Genomic DNA, 18,973 nt, shown 5'->3' with positions numbered 1-18,973 from the left:
GACAGCGATCCAACTGTCTGAAACAAAGACAATTGATATTCATAGCGCCACAATATATTGGAATGGCTAAATCAAATCCCAGCTCACCGTCGGACTCGGAGGCAGCTCTGAAGATCAGGTAGCTGCTTGGCAGTGGCTGGGTTATGGAACCAACGTTCTCTCCGGTTGGACCCTGGCGTGATGGCAACAACGCATCGTTACATTGACGCTCAGTAAAACATCATTTCAGCCATGGACACTGATTTCTTTGTACATGACAACACCTGGAGTATAATCAAGCTTCTGCTTCTGACTGATCACTGTGACGGAAGAGTATTCCCATTGCAAGCATTTACAATTACGGTTTCAAATAGGATCACAGGTCAGCAAATATTAATCACACTACAGTCCTTCCTTTAAAGCTGCTGTAGGTAAGAATCAAGGGTCGTCAAAGGAGAGAGTCGACCATCTAAGTCGTCTCATACAGAGACAAGTGCAGAGTCAACCAGAACGGATATTCACACATAGCATTTCACTCACTAGTAAATGACTTACCGCGATACCATTACTAGTCAGTCATTTATTTAATTTTTTTTACATTTTTTCGGTTAGGCTGCTCACCTTGACGGCCCAGACCGACTTGTCCAGAGGGTGGTACAGCTTGAAGCAGAAGCCGTCCTTCTTGGAGGGCCTCTCGATGAGCTTGCAGGCGTTGAGGAGGATGGTGCCCACCCAGTGGTCGTTCTTGGGCGTCTTGTAGATCAGTAGAACCCCGGGCTTCAGAATGCACCACAGCTTGGTCCAGCTCTTCAACGAGCCTCGGATCTGGAGCAGGACACGGAGGGTACAGAGGTCATTGCTAAAGAACTTTCAGGATCACCTGTGCCCAGAACCGTTGAAAATATGGTTTCATTAAATAACTTAAAAAAATTATAGTTGTTGGCCATGTTAAGAACCTAGGCGTATTATAATGACACTTTGGCTGAAAAGCATCCGCTAAACTTACCAAAGGGCCACAAATATATGGTTAGCAATGACAGCAATGTTAATGGTAGGGTAGGCGTTTTAAAGAAATCAGCCGGAGTAAAATAGATTTTTTAGTATCAAACCAAAAATAACATTTTAAATTATATAATAAAACAGAAAGTATTTGGGGGTAATCTAGGACTAGGCTAGAGGAGCTAACAGAAAATCACTGGGGGTATGAATAATTATATAAAAAGTTGGCAAAGATGATTTGGTTCCAACAACCCCTTTTTTAACCTTTGAATTGACAGATGAGCTGCAGGTTTAGTTTTGGTTCTGGTGGCATGGCAACCAACACCATTTAGTTAGCCAATCGGCGTGCTTAAAGAGCATTACATTGGGAGAGTGATCTTCAGCTCGAGTTGGCCATTAGGTTAAGGCAGATGATTACAAATGATAATGATATGATGTATAGGATATAATGATAATGATCAATAACCTGTATGTGCGTATGGTGGATAAGCATGTCAAATAAAACCTATTCTAATTAATATTATTATGAATTCATTCAACATCTCCAAGAAGACTGCTGAATTTAGCTTAAAACGTCAACAGCAAAAGTTTCCAAACATTACAACTGTTGCTGCTAGCAGTTTTATTCGTGACGATTGTTGAAGGGCATGACCGTACCTTGAGCCAGTCGGACATGATGACAACCCTCGGGTCCTTCAGCGCACTAAACAGTTCTTTGGCTGCCCGTTTCTTCTCCTGTCTGTAATTTCGCTTCTGGACCTGAGGCATGGAAAAATACAAGCTTGAGCGGTCGCCCTTGGGTTCAATAGGAAAACCGGTAAAACGCCATGGTGCAAGTTCTGCCACTAGGGGGCATCAGAGTCACACATTGTCAAACCCAGGCCTTCGCTCACGCAGTCGATTCCCATCATTCATTGACATCGTTTCAAATGCAGATACGATCAAACGGAACGGAGCAGAATGAAGGCTGGCTAGGTGAACCATTGTGCTCGTTGCGACACCCCGAGGACAGAGGGCACCCCACCTTGAGGGACTCCTTCCGGGCCAGTCTCTCTGTGGGGGAGGGGCACTCCTTCTCCACACCATTGAACATCCGGGACTCCGACTGGGGGGGAGGGAGACAAGGAAGAACATGTCAGAGACGACGAGAAGCACAGAGTGCAACATGCAACATGTCTAGCCTATAGGGACGGACATGCAGATAGGCACGCAGTTTGGACTGATGAGAGAAAAAGAAAGAGAAAGGAAAACAATTTCGCAAGAACACATCTGGGATTCCAGGCATTGTGCAATAATGGGGTGAAAAGATGAAAATAGGATGACTGATGATAAATGGTGAGAGAGAGCGAGAGAGAGAGAGGGGGTGGCCAAGCCAGGTGTGTCCCAACCTGGCTGCTCGGTGACTGGGCAGGGCTGAGCTCGCTGCTCAGTACAGAGTCTCCGTTGGCGTCCATCTCGCTGCCTGAGATCAAGGAATAACATTGATAAGAAGAGAAACCAGCTGAGGCACATAAAAGGCAAAGACAGAACCGTTTGAGCTTTACTACGGCCAAAACATATATAGAATACATCATGAGGCCTCAGCATGCGGCATGCACTCCAATCGACTCTCTCCTCCTTCCTTTACACTGTCATTGCATATGAATCCAGAGTAAACAATGAATCAATAGACCACAAGACAGACACCATATGACCGGCTACATGCAATGACCGACCTACAACTAAAACAGAGGAAGCATCTTAGCGAACGTCATCTTAGTTACAACAAAGAGTCTTTATTTGACTCAGGCTTAGGCCCAATCCCATTTCTACCCCTTACCCCTTCCCCTTCCCCCTTCCCCTTGTTTTGAAGTCGTGGATTAGCGCATCGCTGTGTTACCTGTGCTGAGCTGATACAGATCGTCGTCGCCGCCGTAAGACAGGTTGCGGGTGAGGGTGCGGGGGTCAATCTTGGGTGGCGAGGTAGCATTGGGACACAGAGAAAGCCTGCGCTGGAACACAGTCTCCTCCTTCATCCTGACTCCCAGCCGGTCCTCTGCAGGGAGGGGGGGCAGGAGGGAGAGAGGGAGGGAGGGGGGGCAGTAGGAGGAGAGGAGGGAGAGAGGGAGGGGGGACAGTAGGAGGAGAGGAGGGAGAGAGGGAGGGGGGACAGTAGGAGGAGAGGAGGGAGGGAGGGAGGGGGGACAGTAGGAGGAGAGGAGGGAGGGAGGGAGGGGGGACAGTAGGAGGAGAGGAGGGAGAGAGGGAGGGGGGACAGTAGGAGGAGAGGAGGGAGAGAGGGAGGGGGGACAGTAGGAGGAGAGGAGGGAGGGAGGGAGGGGGGACAGTGGGGGAGAAGGAGGGAGGGAGGGAGGGAGGGGGGACAGTAGGAGGAGAGGAGGGAGAGAGGGAGGGGGGACAGTAGGAGGAGAGGAGGGAGAGAGGGAGGGGGGACAGTAGGAGGAGAGGAGGGAGAGAGGGAGGGGGGACAGTAGGAGGAGAGGAGGGAGAGAGGGAGGGGGGACAGTAGGAGGAGAGGAGGGAGGACAGTAGGAGGAGAAGGAGGGAGGGAGGGAGGGAGGGGGGACAGTAAGAGGGAGAGATAAAGGAGAAGGATCCAGACAGAAAGGGGGGGAAGAAAACAATTAGCCCAAATCAAGCCAAGTTATCCAAAGTCTTGTTCACCGCACCATGTTCCTGACTGAAGTGTGAACACAATTGTGATCGTCTCTACCAGACCAGAAAACAATGGCCTTCTTGAGCCTCCCCAAGCAAGCCGATCCCTGGTTGGCTCTGCGTCCCCAGACTATCAAAACCCTGTTTGTGCCAGGGACGCGTCAGCCACACAACACAACTCTGTATGGGGCACCAACATGCCATCCAGCACATGTAGTCTGACACACACACACACACACACACACACACACACACACACACACACACACACACACACACACACACACACACACACACACACACACACACACACACACACACACACACACACACACACACACACACACACACACACACACACACACACAAAGTTCATGTCCAGGAGGAGGCATGCAGCATTATAAGCACGACATCCACGACAAATGCAAAAGAGCAGATGAAATGGAGGTCAAACAGAAGTCATGAAACGGAGGTGTGTCTATGACGAACATCGAGGCCGTTTTCACAAGAAACAGCAACATTTGAGTCATCATTAGGTGCTGGGAAATGCATTCAACAGATAATTGCTCACACATTCCTATTCAAGCAGTAACATGGCATGGTTTTAATGCGGCACTGGTGAGAAATGTCTCAGTCAAGAAGTTTATTTTTAAAAGAGAGTATTCACAGCCAACAGGAGACTTCACTAATGGAGGATCACAAGAAGGAAACAAGAGCAAATCTTAAGTTATATCCACTGGCCTAGTTAACTAGTGTCCCCCATAAAACCCCAACTGTAAGTGACAATCTACAGTACAGATGAGAGCCGGTAAACGTAAAACGTTATTTTTCAGGTCACCGTGCTCGTAAATCTGGCATGGTCAACAAACACTAAACACGCTGCACGGAACAAGTACAGCCAACGCTCACATTGTAAAGTATCGGGAGCTTTCATTCGCGTATAAAACGCACACGCACACACACACACGTACACACACACACACACACACACACCCCCCGCCCCCCCCCCGCTCGGCTCTCCCACTCCAGCGCATTGATGACTAACTGAGTGGGCAGCATGGGGGGGTTGTCGGGGGGGGGGGGGGGGGGAAACGTGTCCAGACGGATCAATAGGTTCATTCACAGCCCCCGGCCAGCTCGATAAGGCCAGGAGTGTAAAGACCTTGGCTCCGGGGCGCGGGGCTGTGGTCATCGCACCGCTGCGTAACCCAACGCCAGCCGTTCATTCAGCTCCGCTCGGCGGGCAGAAAGGCAGCACCACGCAGAGTGTGGGCTAGACCTCTCCACTCACGCCCTACACATCCCCCGCCCGCCACCGCCAACCGCCAGGGCTGTACCCACCCACCGACGGCACCTTCTGGGGTCTCAGTATGGGGGGGGGGGGGTCTACTGCAGCATGCGAGAGATTCAGCCCTGGCCAGGGCTGAGAAGGCGGTGTACAGGGTTTACAGTGCTCGCCCACAGGAGGGATATAGAGGATAGGATATCAATGCGCCGGCATCATCAGCTGATCGTGGCTCATCGCAGGCACCGCCAGGCCTACGCGGCGTCGGCATAGGGTCAGATACCATCGTCATAAAAGTGCGATACATGTTTAGGTTAGGCTCTGTCGGTCTGACAGGGGCAGAATGGAGGACTTCACTATTAATAACCACTGAGGCAACGGGCATTAACAGATACGTTTCCATCCCTGCAGTCTCACCATAGCCGAGCTCCGCTTTCCTCCGGTCCCTAGCCCGCCTGCATGACTCACATCCTTTCCATCTACCCACTGCTTTCTCCTTCCTAACCCAATCATTTCATCTCCTTTCTTCGTCGCTCCCTCTCCTCCTTTGTCCTTTCTGAAAGGTTGCCCACGATGAGAGAGAGAAAAGGTGGACCCCCCACCTCCGTAAAGAAGAGATCCCGAAGGGTCTTTAAATAGCCACACAACGCACGACAGCTACCAGCCGGCAGTTATGAGGTCATGCGTCATTGTCCGGGGCGTGGCGCAAGCGCATGTGAAACCGGCCCCGTGCTCTGAGCGTACGGCTCTGTTTAGGCCCATACGGTGCAGTGTTTCAGAGTCTGTATGCACATCTGTGTGTGTGTGCGTGTCTGTGTGTGCGTCACGGTGCAGCGGGTGCTATGGGATGTGCAGGACTGCGAGGCTCGGATGGAGTTACACCTCTCTCTCTCTCTCTCACACACACACACATGCAAAGGCAGGCGCACACACAAACATAGGAATAGCCCCATCGCAGTTTAAGCAGCAGCCAAGCTTTCAAACAATGGAGAGAAGGGTTTTTAATGCCAAGACCTTGTACCTTGTTGTGACCAGCTCTCTCTCTCTCTCTCTCTCTCTGCACACACACACACACAACCTGCTGCACACATGCTAGAAACAAGCCTGGCATTTTGTGGTGAGTCTTGGTCAGTAAGAGGAAACGCTCCTGCTAAAGGTGGGGCTATAATGAAAGCGGGGTGTGCCTGATAAGGCATAAAGTTGTTGCTGCCGTCTGCCATTCTTTTGAAAAGCCCTGGGCCATAGTATCGGTAAACCATGACCCTCATCGACTGCTGTTCAATCGGGGTCTGCCACTGATGAGCACCGGCCCTGGGCTATGGAAACTGTGCTCTGCATCAGAGGGCTGGTCAGAACTGCTCCTCCCAAACTTCATCTCCATGTGGCTGTGGTTAGAATTCACGTGCAAAAGCTGGCCAGAAAAGTTGGAAGTAATGCACATTCGATGCACACACGTATACTTGTATAATGTCCACATAGCCATATTTAAATCATATAGCTTCATGTATTGTCCGGTCCCTGATCATCGTTACATAAAATACACATTAGAAGTGGTAAGGCCACCATATTCAAGCATGGCAAGTATGTATACAAGTGTGTATTTGTTGTGCTGCACATTTACTATAATCTGCTGAAAACAATGTGATTCATACGGACAGCAGATCAGCAGTTATGAGTGTAGGGAAGGTTCTGAGCATGTGTCGTTGTTTGCATTGCTGCTCCCAACTAAGATAGTCCATAAAAATGGGTGAATGTCGAATTAAAATTTGGATAGATAGGAACCAGAAGTAGCTTCATGGCTGATGTATTTAGCCATGTGTTCATTGTGTTACCGGACAACAAGAACTGTGTACGGGGAAACAGGAACCTTGGTACAGAGTTAATCTTCATTAATTCCCTCTGTAGTTATAAATATGATGCACACACAAAACGAATACATATGAAAGGTTATGGTCACACACCCTTGTATGCTAAAAATAATACGGTGTCCGTTTTGGGCCCAACAATCTCCTGTTGACACCCTAAAAGGCAGGTTTTATCCGTCCTCAATCAAAAAATACAGAGGTGCTTTTTTTGGAACAGAGGTTTCTGGTTCTGATTGCTGGCTGGGCTTTGGGCCCTGACATTTGCCGGAGTAACAGTAGAAGGGCCACGTACGTAACAGAGGAGGTGGAACTCGATGGGGGGAACACAAGGCCCAGTGGGACCTTCCGATAGAGAATAGCCCTAGCAGTTCAAAGGCTGCAGTGTTCAGGCCCCTTCGTGTTCCTCCAGCAGTGGGGCCTGCACCATAAATCGTTATAAAATCGCGGTCTCGATTCACACCTCTGTGGATTTAATTATTACATTTAAATTAATATATTTAAAAAAAATAATAATAATTTTAAACCCATCATTTACAGGTGTGTGGAGTTGGTTAATTAGTTATAAAAGGCCAGTAAAATTAAAGACAATCTGCTGCTATACGTACAAAATAAACCATTCCGTTTTTGATACTGCACTTTAATCAGTTATAAAGGGCCATATGAAACACAACGTGCTAGAGGAGCCAAAAAACTATGTTTGGCACTGCCATTTTTTTTTTGGTCATGGTTCATGTGTGCTATAAAAATGACATTTCGTGAGAAAAAAAATTATGGCAGAGAATCGTGGTATAAATTCTAAGCTAAAATATCGTGATTCATGTTTTTCCCCGAATCGTGCAGGCCTAGGACCGAGGTGGGCTCTTGTGATAATGTGCACTGTGCTGATGTGTACGCTACTGATGAGCGTTTGTATGGTGATGATGTGCACGTGCACAATGTTAACGTGCACGGTGCTGATGTGCATGGTGATAATGTGAAGGTGCACCGTGCTGATGTGCATGGCAATGATGTGCACGTTGCTGATGTGCACGTGCACGATGCTCATGTGCGTGTGCATGGCGATAATGTGCACGTTGCTGATGTGCACGTGCACGGTGCTGATGTGCGCGTGTGCAGAGAGGTTTCAGTGTGATCACCGATTCCTGTAGGGCTCTGTTGCACTCCAACAGAACTGCTCTCACACTAAAGTATCATAACGATGTGAAGTAACCAGAAAGCGTGTGTGCAAGCAACATTTCTGGGGCATCGATGTAAGCACAAATGCAGTTTTCAGCCTGCATTTTGTATCTATCCCATCGTCATGGTTTCATAATACTGTTGCTTCTGCTCTACACTAACAAATAAGCAAGAGACGTTCTATTATTAAGTCACGTTTGTTACTTTATCCCATTTTTTCTTCCCTCTCAAGCCATTCGTGAGCCAGGGCCACCTACAGTATTGTTGCCCGGCTCGTTTCACTCTTCTGTAGTAGAACATGATTTTGCGATCAGTATTGTTTTACAATATTTCTGCAATTACAACTGTTTTTTATAATATGAATGCAGTGGCGCTGATAATCCAGCGGAGGCACTGCACCATTGCTGGATGCAAAAAACGAAAATGGCTAAAGAAGTTGGTTCACTTGTTTGTATAAAACATCAATGATATTAGGCATAAAGTCACTACATGTAACATTTCAACTGGCTCTTACCTCAAAATGACCAGGGCATAGATGGGAGTAAATCCTGATCATAGTGATTTAAATAATGTTAAATAAAATCCTATTCTACCGATATTTTAGAAAAAAATGCTGGCCAGTAATTTACCTCGCTCTTTGTTTACAAGAATCCTGCTCTCGACACGCCCAAAGCCCCGCCCACTGCTGCCAGCCAGCCAATCAGATTACGCTAGTTGGGCTGACAGTTGCACAGCAAGTTAACAGTGGCCAGAACACTGATACCGAGATTTGAATTCAGAAAGTCTCCTGCCTACTAACAAGGAGGGAATCCACCCCCCACATGCGACTTCCCGGTTAGCGTTTATTTGCATCGCTGAATTATAATTTATCTCAGGTGTGCATGAAGCTAAAACATCCTCAACGTTCTTCACATCGAAACAAACAATGTTCTGGTGGCGGAGGTGAACTCTCGCCACTCCTTCCCTCTCTAAAATGTGTACACTGTCCCCACTCCTGTCCAGCTAGGATATCATTAACTCCATTCACCAATGCTTTGCCACATCGACGCTAAGCTAATATTTAGCCAATGATACCGACTCACCAAGTACTAACTGCCTTGGAGATAACAGCAGATAGTGCCGCTCAATAGCGCAAAACCACTACTGCCCTATAGTAACCTTGAACTACCGGCGGCGGACAGAAACAAGCCCAGAGTTGGATACGGTTACCGTGTGTGAGGACTTGTTTTCTTATTAATCATTAGACCACATGAGAGCAGAGGCCCACAGTGGGAAGAGGCTCCGGCACAGCAACATGAGGACATGCTGAAACCTGTACACTGTTGGTACGCTCAACTGGTCGGGCTGGTGCACGCAGTCCCCAAGCATCCTAGGAGGCGGCCTCACAACAACGCCTGGTTAGCAAATATTAGCCGAGGAAAGTGTGGCTTTGTTTTTTGTTTTCAAAAAAGAAATTGGAGAAGTTGTATATTGAATTTATGTTGTCATAATTTAATAAACAAAGACCCAATTCACTGTCTGAAGTTCTGAAGCTAAATTAGGTCCATGTCACTTCATTAATCCAATTGTGTCTGAGCCTCAAATTTGATTATTCATATATTTGTAACATTCATTAGGTAGGTATTCAAATCTCAATTCAGTATTGAAATGATTCGTTTTTTTAGTACAAAATGTAAACACAAAAATATAAATGTTTTTAGAAAGTCTTCATATTTTGCAAATGAAGGTAGAAAGCTAGGATACATTTCGTCCGAATATCCCGGTGAAAAAAAATTCATGGCACTAGACGCTTCACGTCAACACTCGAGTTGAGCAAACGGTAGTAATCATCAGAGTGGCCAAATATTGGATGACTAGGCTAGATGATGAGTTTTTCAGAAGGATATTCAAACATTATTTGAATATTCAAGTAGCACCACGATTGCCGTGGTCCAGTTTGAGGACACACAAGCCATTCACCCCCCATCTTGTATTTAGCAGCCATTTCAATGTTCAAACAAGACCAAAACACACCAAGCTCTACCTTCCAACAACAAGGTGTTAAGCATTGTGTTAACATGAATAAAGCAGGTAGCAATGTTGTTCTTTTGATGGCGATCCGTTGCCCACAATAGCGTGTTCTATTTATCACCGGGTAAATAGCACTAGTCCACGCGTGAAATTTATTCAAAACGTCGCACAATGTTCAAACCACCTTGGCTTTTGATAATTGGAAGTAGGCCTACTCTCATACATTAGAAGCCGTTTGTTCTGAAACTTTAAGGCTGTATTGAAGCTATGCCGTGACCAGGTCCAACTCGAACTGATGAGTGGAGCCAAAAGCCCCTTACGCAATCTTGTTGTTTTGGATATTTTGGAAAAAACACATTTCTTTCACCGATTGCACCACTTTAAAAACAAAGGAATAACCGGTTAATGGCCTGCGACGTCCAATGCCCAAAGAAAAGTTCAAAGCAAAATATGTAAAGACACAAGTATATGATAAATATGTCCACAGATAAGACACATGAACCATGACACAAGTACAGCTTTGAAGAAGCCTGGGGTGCTTTCAGAAGGGAGTGGTGCTTTACCCTGCTGGCCGTGGGGAGCATTGCAGGTTCGCAAAGTCCAAGTCTTCGTTCATCGTTACAGGGCGGAGCACGGCAATTTATTTTATTTCATTATCGGAACCACTGGGTGAGTGCCAGTTGAATTCCAGATAGCGTACCCAAAGTACCGGAAATCAAGTTATCTTTATGACCTGGAGTTTTTAGCTTGGCTTATTTTGAATGACCAGCATCACACATCTATCGTTAACAAAATGGTATGGGGGGGGCAAGAAAAATAAATATTTCATTCTTCTTCATTCACGTGTGGTTGTTTGGCTACCTGTATTTACTTTGCATCTCAGGACAGGACCGAGTTAGGCTTAAACCCAGCCCACCACGTAGACAGGTGGGCTGTTACTGTGGCAAAAGCAGACACGCACTCGGCCAATATGAGAGTGGATGCTGGTTGATAGCATGTCAGGAAAATTAACAGAGCGGAAACAGTCACAACCCATCCCCCCACAGAGTGCACGGTGGTTTGTGTGCATGCAGCGTGTACGTGACAGCTGTAATGGCCTGTTATTAATTCACATCAGGACCAAGGCAGACTGTCTACCCCACACACACACACACACACACACACACACACACACACACACACACACACACACACACACACACACACACACACACACACACACACACACACACACACACACACACACACACACACACACACACACACACACACACACACACCTCAATGTCAGACAACGTGCGCTGTAAAGCCACCGGCCAATTAAAACGCTGCATCTCCTTTACCATGCTAGTGTGTGGCTGTCTTACACACTCATCGGAAGCGCCACGAGGACCTGTGTGTGTGGGCGTGTGGATGCAGGGTTCTGATGCTCTGACGTTCTGTTCTTGGAGGCTATCCCCAGCGGTTTCCCCCGTATAGGTCTGGCTCATACCCTGGACTGTAAATAGCCTGCCCATGTCCGAAATGCCCTTCATGTTCGGCACTGTAATTACCACGACCGAACCGCCCATTTCAAAGTACGCTCTAAAGCACCCCACGTCTAGAAACATGTAGTGGAGTCATTTCAGGGGAGACAGCCAGGCAGGTACCTCTCGCTGTCCCTGAAGCGTGAGATGAAAGCAGGTCTACTGTAGCCACTAATTAAGAGGGCTAATTCTGGCTACAGTACGGCAGGGGAGATGGAGGAGCCGCTTGTTTGATCTTATGTCTGGTTGTACTTTGAGGAGGAATAAGGAAACACCCTGAAACCAGGGCTGGGTCAAAATGGAAACCCTACCGTGGTTTATGATGGCCCTCGTTTTGTGGCACACTCCTTTTTCCACATTAAGTGCATCCCTCTCCCTCGCTGTTCCTGTTCAGCCACCATGAACATTGACCCCAGCACTCTCCCTGCACCACCACTCGACAAAAAAATATCCCTCAGCCAAAGAGACTACCCCAAGATGACGGCCTACACTGTTTCCAATACACTGTACTCATCTGACCCTGTCACGCCCTGAGGTGAGTTTCATTGAATATCTCAAAAAGCACTTTCATGTATGAAATCATACATTCTGTCCTCAGTTTATCTCAGTTTATCATACCAAAACATAGCTGCTATCGGTAAATATTTGTTATTTGTAAACTATTGACGATTGCATACTGCTCCTGTTCAAGATCGACCGGTACACAAACAAACAACCCGCACACGGTACAACATGTTCCAAGTATACAGGGCCTTCACGTGCACACTTCACGTGCACACGCGTCCAAGCCCTCTCCTAACCTTGACCATGAAATGCTTCCCATTAGTATCTCTATGATACTATGATGAGCGGTGATGACAGCCGTGATGAGTGATGGCATTGGCGGGCCACAAGCAGTGATGTCAGAAGTGACTCCTGACACCCGGGGACCCGTCTCCCTCCCTCTTCCCTTGACCCCCCCCTTCAATAATAAGGACCTCATAATGATTATATCTATAAACATTGGCCACTGGTCTGTGTGTTTAGTTCATGGGTTCCGACAACACGTTGACTACGGGGTCATGATGAGGTTTAGATGGCAATCTAACCTTCACCCAATGATCACAAAGGCCGGGTCAGGGATAAACACCCAAGTTATCATTAAACCTAAGGTAACAAGAGGTAGATGAACACAGACATTTATTTTACAGCACTGCATTGTATTTGTACAAGGACATCCGTGGAGCCAATAGGAAGAGTAAGTAAAATAACGCAAACACATAATCACATTCAGCAGCACAAACAATGCCCAGGACCTGATAAAACCTAAGATGAGCAGGCCTTTTCACCTCTTACTGGGCATTAGAATAATAAAATGGAGCCAAAATATCTGTGTTGGCTGTAACACAATGGACTTAATACGGGTAAAAGTGCATGAGTGAATAAAAAGAAGCATGCAAATAAAGGTGAGGAAAATACCCTTTTAAGGGCTGTATTCTCCAAACTATCCTCAGCTGCTCTTTCAACACCTTGACCTCGTTGTTTAAGAGCACCTTTGAATAAAGCTGAAAATGTTGTTCTTAAATGGAATTCTTTCCAGAGAGAAAAAGAAAAAGATTGATCAGGGCCTTAATACGGAACAGCAATGGCTTGAATGCCGTTGCTCGGCCATCATATCTTAAACTTCGCATTAAGGGTATGTCAAAATAAAATATATATGCCAATATGGTTCAAAGCATGCTGAATTATAGACAAGGACTATGCAAATGTAGGTATTTTTGATGTCTCTGCAAAAACCAAGTTACGTAATGGCAGGGCACCTATTGTAGAGCAGGATTGAGGTTAATAATAACACAGACAGATTGAGAGTGACCAAACGAGAGAATGACTGTGAGAGACACTAATGGGACTCTCTGGCTGTGACTGAGTGAATGGGGATGAACTGATGAAGGTTATTATGGTGGTCTGAAAGGTTACAAACTGTACAGGCTGTGAACGTCAGGAATACAGCTAACGAGAAGCAATTTGATTAATTTTGTCCCCAGTGGTTTTTTTCCATTTTAGTTAGTCTCTCTGTGCAACAGGTGTATTGCTCATCTCTCAAAATCTCTCAACAGCTTTCCCTACAGACCTACAGTCTCTGCTCAACAACCAGCTGTGGTTTTCTTGTCAAACAATATAGTAAAACAGCATTTTGTAGAATATTCGCGGCTTTAGGCTGTAGTCCACAATTCCACCAGGCAAATCCTTCATCCTTCAAATGTGCATCATAATAACCTGTGATGAAAAATAATTACAACAATTATTACAATATTGGCCCCCGGTAATAAAGCGTACTTGGCGTTCTTGTCAAATGTTATGGATGGTTTTGGCATATCGTCCACTCAACTTCCTTCTGAAACCCAGTTACTGAATTGGCGTTTAAATTGTGACAATTATACCATAATGAACCATGCTTCATTGAATAATCGCAAACAAATCCAATAGACGTTTTTTATAACAAGAAAAAGGAATAAACAATGTAAAATTTGCTTACTCTGCTGAGTTTAACTCTCAGGTTGGTTAACAATAACAAGAGAATTTTGTGTTTACCATATCCATTAATATTAGTATAGCTACCGTTCAAAGTAAACATATGACCTCACCCTAGTCAAACAAGTTTAATTAATGCATGGCACTCATTCCTGGGCCCCGCCCTTAAAGTCAACATGGAATTGAAACTAGCTTTCTCTATCATCGCTTTTTCTATCAAACAACAGCTTTGACTGCGCCCAGGCCTTGTCCGGCCCCAACATCCTGTTTAACTTTGAAATGTGTCATGTTCATGCTGAAAGCATGCCATTTCACTCTTCCTTTAAAAATAAGAACTGAGAGTGGACCAGACCTCCCAATGACCTGCACACCGCTTGGTAGTACTCCAGCAGACATCGCCAGCTCACCACTGTCAATCAAGCCAACCACTGACTAAAATAGACGCAAGACCTGGAAAATGCATTTACCGTGATAACATTTTCCGATGCAATTAAACTATTTCAGCCGAGTGGATGGATGCATCTACCGTTCATTGAATCCCTGCAAAGTTCTTTGTTATTCATTGAGGCCATAACATATTTCTGACTTAGAAGTTTTTTTCTTTCTTGTACTCTATTATACTTTCATCTTCACTAGGGGATAAAACAAATATAAATAAATAGGACCAAATCACGAACACTACGAAGTGTTGGCACTGAATTATTTTAATTGCCTTCTGTGCCAGGACACAAACTTCAGTATGATTCTTAGTTACAGAAGGTTGTGTCAGTTACATTCTTTTTTTTACTTTTCACAGTCTCCTTCATAGTCAAATTGTAAGAATAATACCGGCATGTGTGATTATGGATACATTTTTTAATCAACCAGCACAGATCGAAAACAGTGTTAGCAAAGCAAACTACCACCCACAGATCTTTTAACCATCAGAAATAGAATCCGAGCATGTCTATAACCGCGGGGATGGCTTCGTGATTGTGATTAGGTCGTTTGGATTGTCTCTAATCGACATGGATCAGAGCTGGGTCATCTGACTAGGAGTGGAACCTCAGTCCATTGTCTTAAAGAGGTAATTTGATAGATGCATCACAGGCCAACTCGAAGGATCGAATGCATGTAATGCAATCGGGCTGACCCAGCCACCTCTGCTCCTCTTCACTTGCTTTCACTGATGTTATCAAATGCTTGTTTTCTTGCCCCACGTTTAGAGACCATTAAAAATGTATAGTCAAACAAGCCATGTGGTCGTCTGGTTACCCAGAAGCCCATTAAGTTCCCTGTTGAACGGAGTAAGGGTGGCACTCAGGGCTCACTTATGCCTTCCCTTAAATAAATGAAGGCGTAATTTGGTTAATGAAATGTGGGGATGTTTTTGCATCATGATCAAATCTAACATGTGTATATAGCATAATATATGTTGGTTTTTGTTTCCCATTCACACTGCAGAGAAACCAACACCAAAATAATCAAATTTTGAATGGACATGATGACCCAACTGAGTGTGCCTAAATAACACGCTTAGGTCCATGAATGTGAAACCTCGTCATATTTTTAGTCACTCTTCTGCTGCTTTCCTCGAAGAACCCATCTGATTGGTTGAGGGAGCTAAATGGAAAAAGAGATCCCAGATCAAACAGGTAGAAGCATGTGATTGCTCAACAACTACTAGATACACAATGAATAAACATGAATCAGGGCTTTGCTCCCTCGGTATCCAGCTCATTAAATAACACTTTCCAGGGCTCATCAAAGAGGGCCACCGTGCGTCGTAACATCTCCCTCAATGGAGCTGCATAATAGTTTGCATAGGAGGAGCTGCTGAACCCCACTGGCAACAAATAGGTTGTTAATTTGTTAATTAATCTTGATTTATTCCTCTGGATGGCGCTTTACAATGTCCTGAAAAAGGAAACATCTTGAATGACTGATTTCCTTATTATATTCAATTAGCATTTGTTTGCTAAAAATAAACCAAATAATGCGCTGGCTTCTCGTGAGTTACAGAATTGATTATATGAATATATTACTTGTTTTAAAACCTTTGTATAGCCTTGCCTCCAATTAATAATAATATATACTATATTATTAAGGGGCTTTTAATTATTTTTTTTAATTACTTGGTTAGATTCCTGTATTTATAGACTGAAAGTATTGCAATATCAAAAAATAGGTTTCCTATACATCGATGATGGTGTGATAACTCTTAAAATCGTATAAAATGTGATGCGTTTCCCTTTTCAGGGTGACTACGCTTCTGTCAATCCGATGATCTTAGGCAACACAACAGGTCATATTTAGGTTAGAGGTCGTGTTTTCCATCCATGGTTTACCCTAATGTCCCTTTTGATGGCTAGAGTTGAGTTTCAAAGTCAGGACTCCAGGCTGTTCACTAAGGAGTTGGGTAGTGTGGGGTTGCCGTCATGGCCAGAGCTTTCCAAAAGATTGCAGTCTCCACACCAATGGAACAAACTTTTAGATCATTGTTAAGAACATGTTGTTGTGTGTGAGGTTAAGATTACGATTGTGTACTTGCAAGAATGTCCAAACAATTTTCCGGGAAACTATGACATGAAAATTAGTTTTTCATATGCCACCAAAAAAAATCTCAGGCCTGGATGGCTGGAATGTACATTAAATACATAATTGCAACAAATAAAAAAGCCAATATTTTCAACATTCAAGCTATGCTTAATATAAACAATCAATACGCCCCTATTGGCAAAAATGGGACCAAGAAAGACTAATACAGGCTGAATTAAGAGCTGGCCTTGATGTGGAAAGCACTAAGCCAGCTCCCTTCTGCTGACTCAGAGTGTGTAAAGTGGAATAGCAGAACGTGTCACAGTAAATGGACACTTTGTTTACTCTATTGAACATATTTATTGAGACTCTGAAGAACGACCATTCACAGAGACTCCATGATAATCTCGCAGGTACATGGCCGTGAAGCTAAACTCACATCTACGTTAAGGTCACTTAACAAATTAAAGTCAAAGATGTGTGTCTGTGTGTGTGTGTGTGCCTGTTTTAGAGATAAAACAACTACAAGAATAGCACTTGGTTGAGTCATTAGTTGGGATATAGGGGATTGAGCAATGGAGCCGGGGTTCTGTGTAGTTTTCTGTTTAGACATTTGGCATCGTGTTCAACAGAAAGTCACAAGAACACTTTGACAATGATTGTGCATTCAACTGAGCAAAGACAACCTGATGCCTAATCCAATCCTTTCAGTGCAAAATATTTATCATCAGAGGAATGAACCGAGGCTTTCAGTATGTGAAGTATCGAAATTCAACCATCTGACAACCAAAATGCACAAATGCATAAATTGTTGGTTTAGGTAGTTCCATTTGGGCATTCTAAATAAAGAAAATAAAGGAAGAGGCAAAATGCAAAAGAAGTCATGGCTGGTACAAGAATCAGTTATCTTTGCATTTTCCGATTATAATGACGTTAAATTGGTATTAGCCCCTTGAAGGCATGATCGGAGCATCCCGAGATCCCAGCTAAACGGTTGTAATTCCTCTAGGCCACGCAAAAGATGCTCGCTGAAAGAACCGTTAATCCGTTTCAAAGCGGAACCCCAGGTTCATCCACTTAATCCCAACAAGCAGCTGTGCTTAACATCTGGCCGTCTCCAAGGCGGTTTCTACAACAACAAAAACAGCACTAATGTGGTTCGTGTACAGAAATACGCGGAAAATGGACAGGAAGCGAGAGCAAGAGAGCAAGAGTGAAAAAAAAACGTGGAGCCTACTCATTAGAACATTACTTTTTTCGCAGAAAGAGAATGTCCCTTCTGGCAAAAGACCTGTTCTGGGACTTTGCCCATCTCCCATTATTCTGCAGCCAGCTGTCCCTAGAAAACCCAAGGCGCTGGCTCTGTTTAAACTCAAATACATTTTGACACACCCTGTAAGCTGCACATCTCCGCTCTGTCAAAGCCATTCAGTGCTCCCACGTAGGCCCATTCTGCCTCCTGCTATCCAAACACACTGAATCACCCGCTAGGAGAGAGGAGTACAGGCGTGGGTAGTCCTCACCTAGCCAACGTCTGTGGTCCCCGGGAAGAGCGGAGGATACGCATTTAAAAATAAACCAACTGGAGGTACATGTTTAGTCAATGAACTACCAGTGGAGACATGCCCTATTTATCTTCCGCCTGCTTTCTTTACTAAATGAGGCCATCCCTTTTCTATCTTGGGGTGTCGGTTACGAGGCCCAAGGATCTGAAGGAGCGTTTGCTAAATAACACTCAATATGGTGGTCTGCCAGGGTGCTGAAGTCCTGCAGTTTGTTTTGACACAATAAATGAACCTTCCTGATATCAGAGATTACCAAATGTGCAAAGTAGAGCACTTCTGCCAAGGCCAGCTACAAGAAGGCCCACTTCAGTACCAGATATAAAATGGCCTTTTCCAATAGGCATCTTCCAAGGAACTAACATTTCAGGGGGAAGCTAGTCAAAGTAGACCTCAGAGATTCTGAAGCAGCCATTGGAAATGTCATAGCGTTAACCATTTTATTTGCGTGTCGAAAAGATAATCGAGCCCGTGCAAAGTGCCATATATTTAGCTAATTCCCCAATAGTACCGCTTGAAAGCCATCAATAAAAGTCGTTCCTGTGGGACAGCACCGCCAATTTACATCAAGGCATAAAATTCTTTGCATTAGGTAGCGGTCCTAGTATCTAATTAAATGTATGCTGCGATCAGTGCGATGCCTACCAGGTGAATGACTGAAGCTCTCCATGCGAGTGTCAACATAGCAGTCCGGGATAAATGGTCGCTCTGTGTTTTTAGTCATGCAGCTAGAACAGAGGGGGACAGGTGAGAGCTCTACTTACCTTTCACCTGAGCCACGGTAGGCACAGCATCCAGAAGCCTCCGTCGAAGCCGCCCGTCTCACCTGGAGAGAGAGAGATTCACGTTTACTCGTACAGAATACAATACGATGGTCCAAATTAATCC

The 18,973-nt window shown here is 45.1% G+C and overlaps 1 protein-coding gene across 2 annotated transcripts in view; it reads right to left on the bottom strand.

Annotated features, from left to right (window-relative positions):
• Nucleotides 1-18,973, bottom strand: part of osbpl5 (oxysterol binding protein-like 5) — a 41,929-nt gene that overhangs the window by 12,981 nt on the left and 9,975 nt on the right. For both annotated transcript variants that reach the window (XM_056599053.1, XM_056599054.1), the window contains exons 2-8: nt 18,850-18,911; nt 2,858-3,013; nt 2,367-2,440; nt 2,003-2,083; nt 1,636-1,737; nt 601-804; nt 88-172 (exon numbers count right to left, since the gene is read on the bottom strand). In XM_056599053.1, coding sequence (XP_056455028.1) covers nt 88-172; nt 601-804; nt 1,636-1,737; nt 2,003-2,083; nt 2,367-2,440; nt 2,858-2,993 — 682 coding nt within the window. In that variant the 5' untranslated portion in view covers nt 2,994-3,013; nt 18,850-18,911. The remainder of the gene's footprint in view (nt 1-87; nt 173-600; nt 805-1,635; nt 1,738-2,002; nt 2,084-2,366; nt 2,441-2,857; nt 3,014-18,849; nt 18,912-18,973) is intronic.

Source organism: Gadus chalcogrammus, chromosome 9 (genome assembly GCF_026213295.1).
Source record: "Gadus chalcogrammus isolate NIFS_2021 chromosome 9, NIFS_Gcha_1.0, whole genome shotgun sequence".
In the NCBI taxonomy this organism is placed as follows: domain Eukaryota; kingdom Metazoa; phylum Chordata; class Actinopteri; order Gadiformes; family Gadidae; genus Gadus; species Gadus chalcogrammus.
The sequence above is the reverse complement of the archived record's forward strand: the minus strand, read 5'-3'. Positions and strand labels throughout refer to the sequence as shown.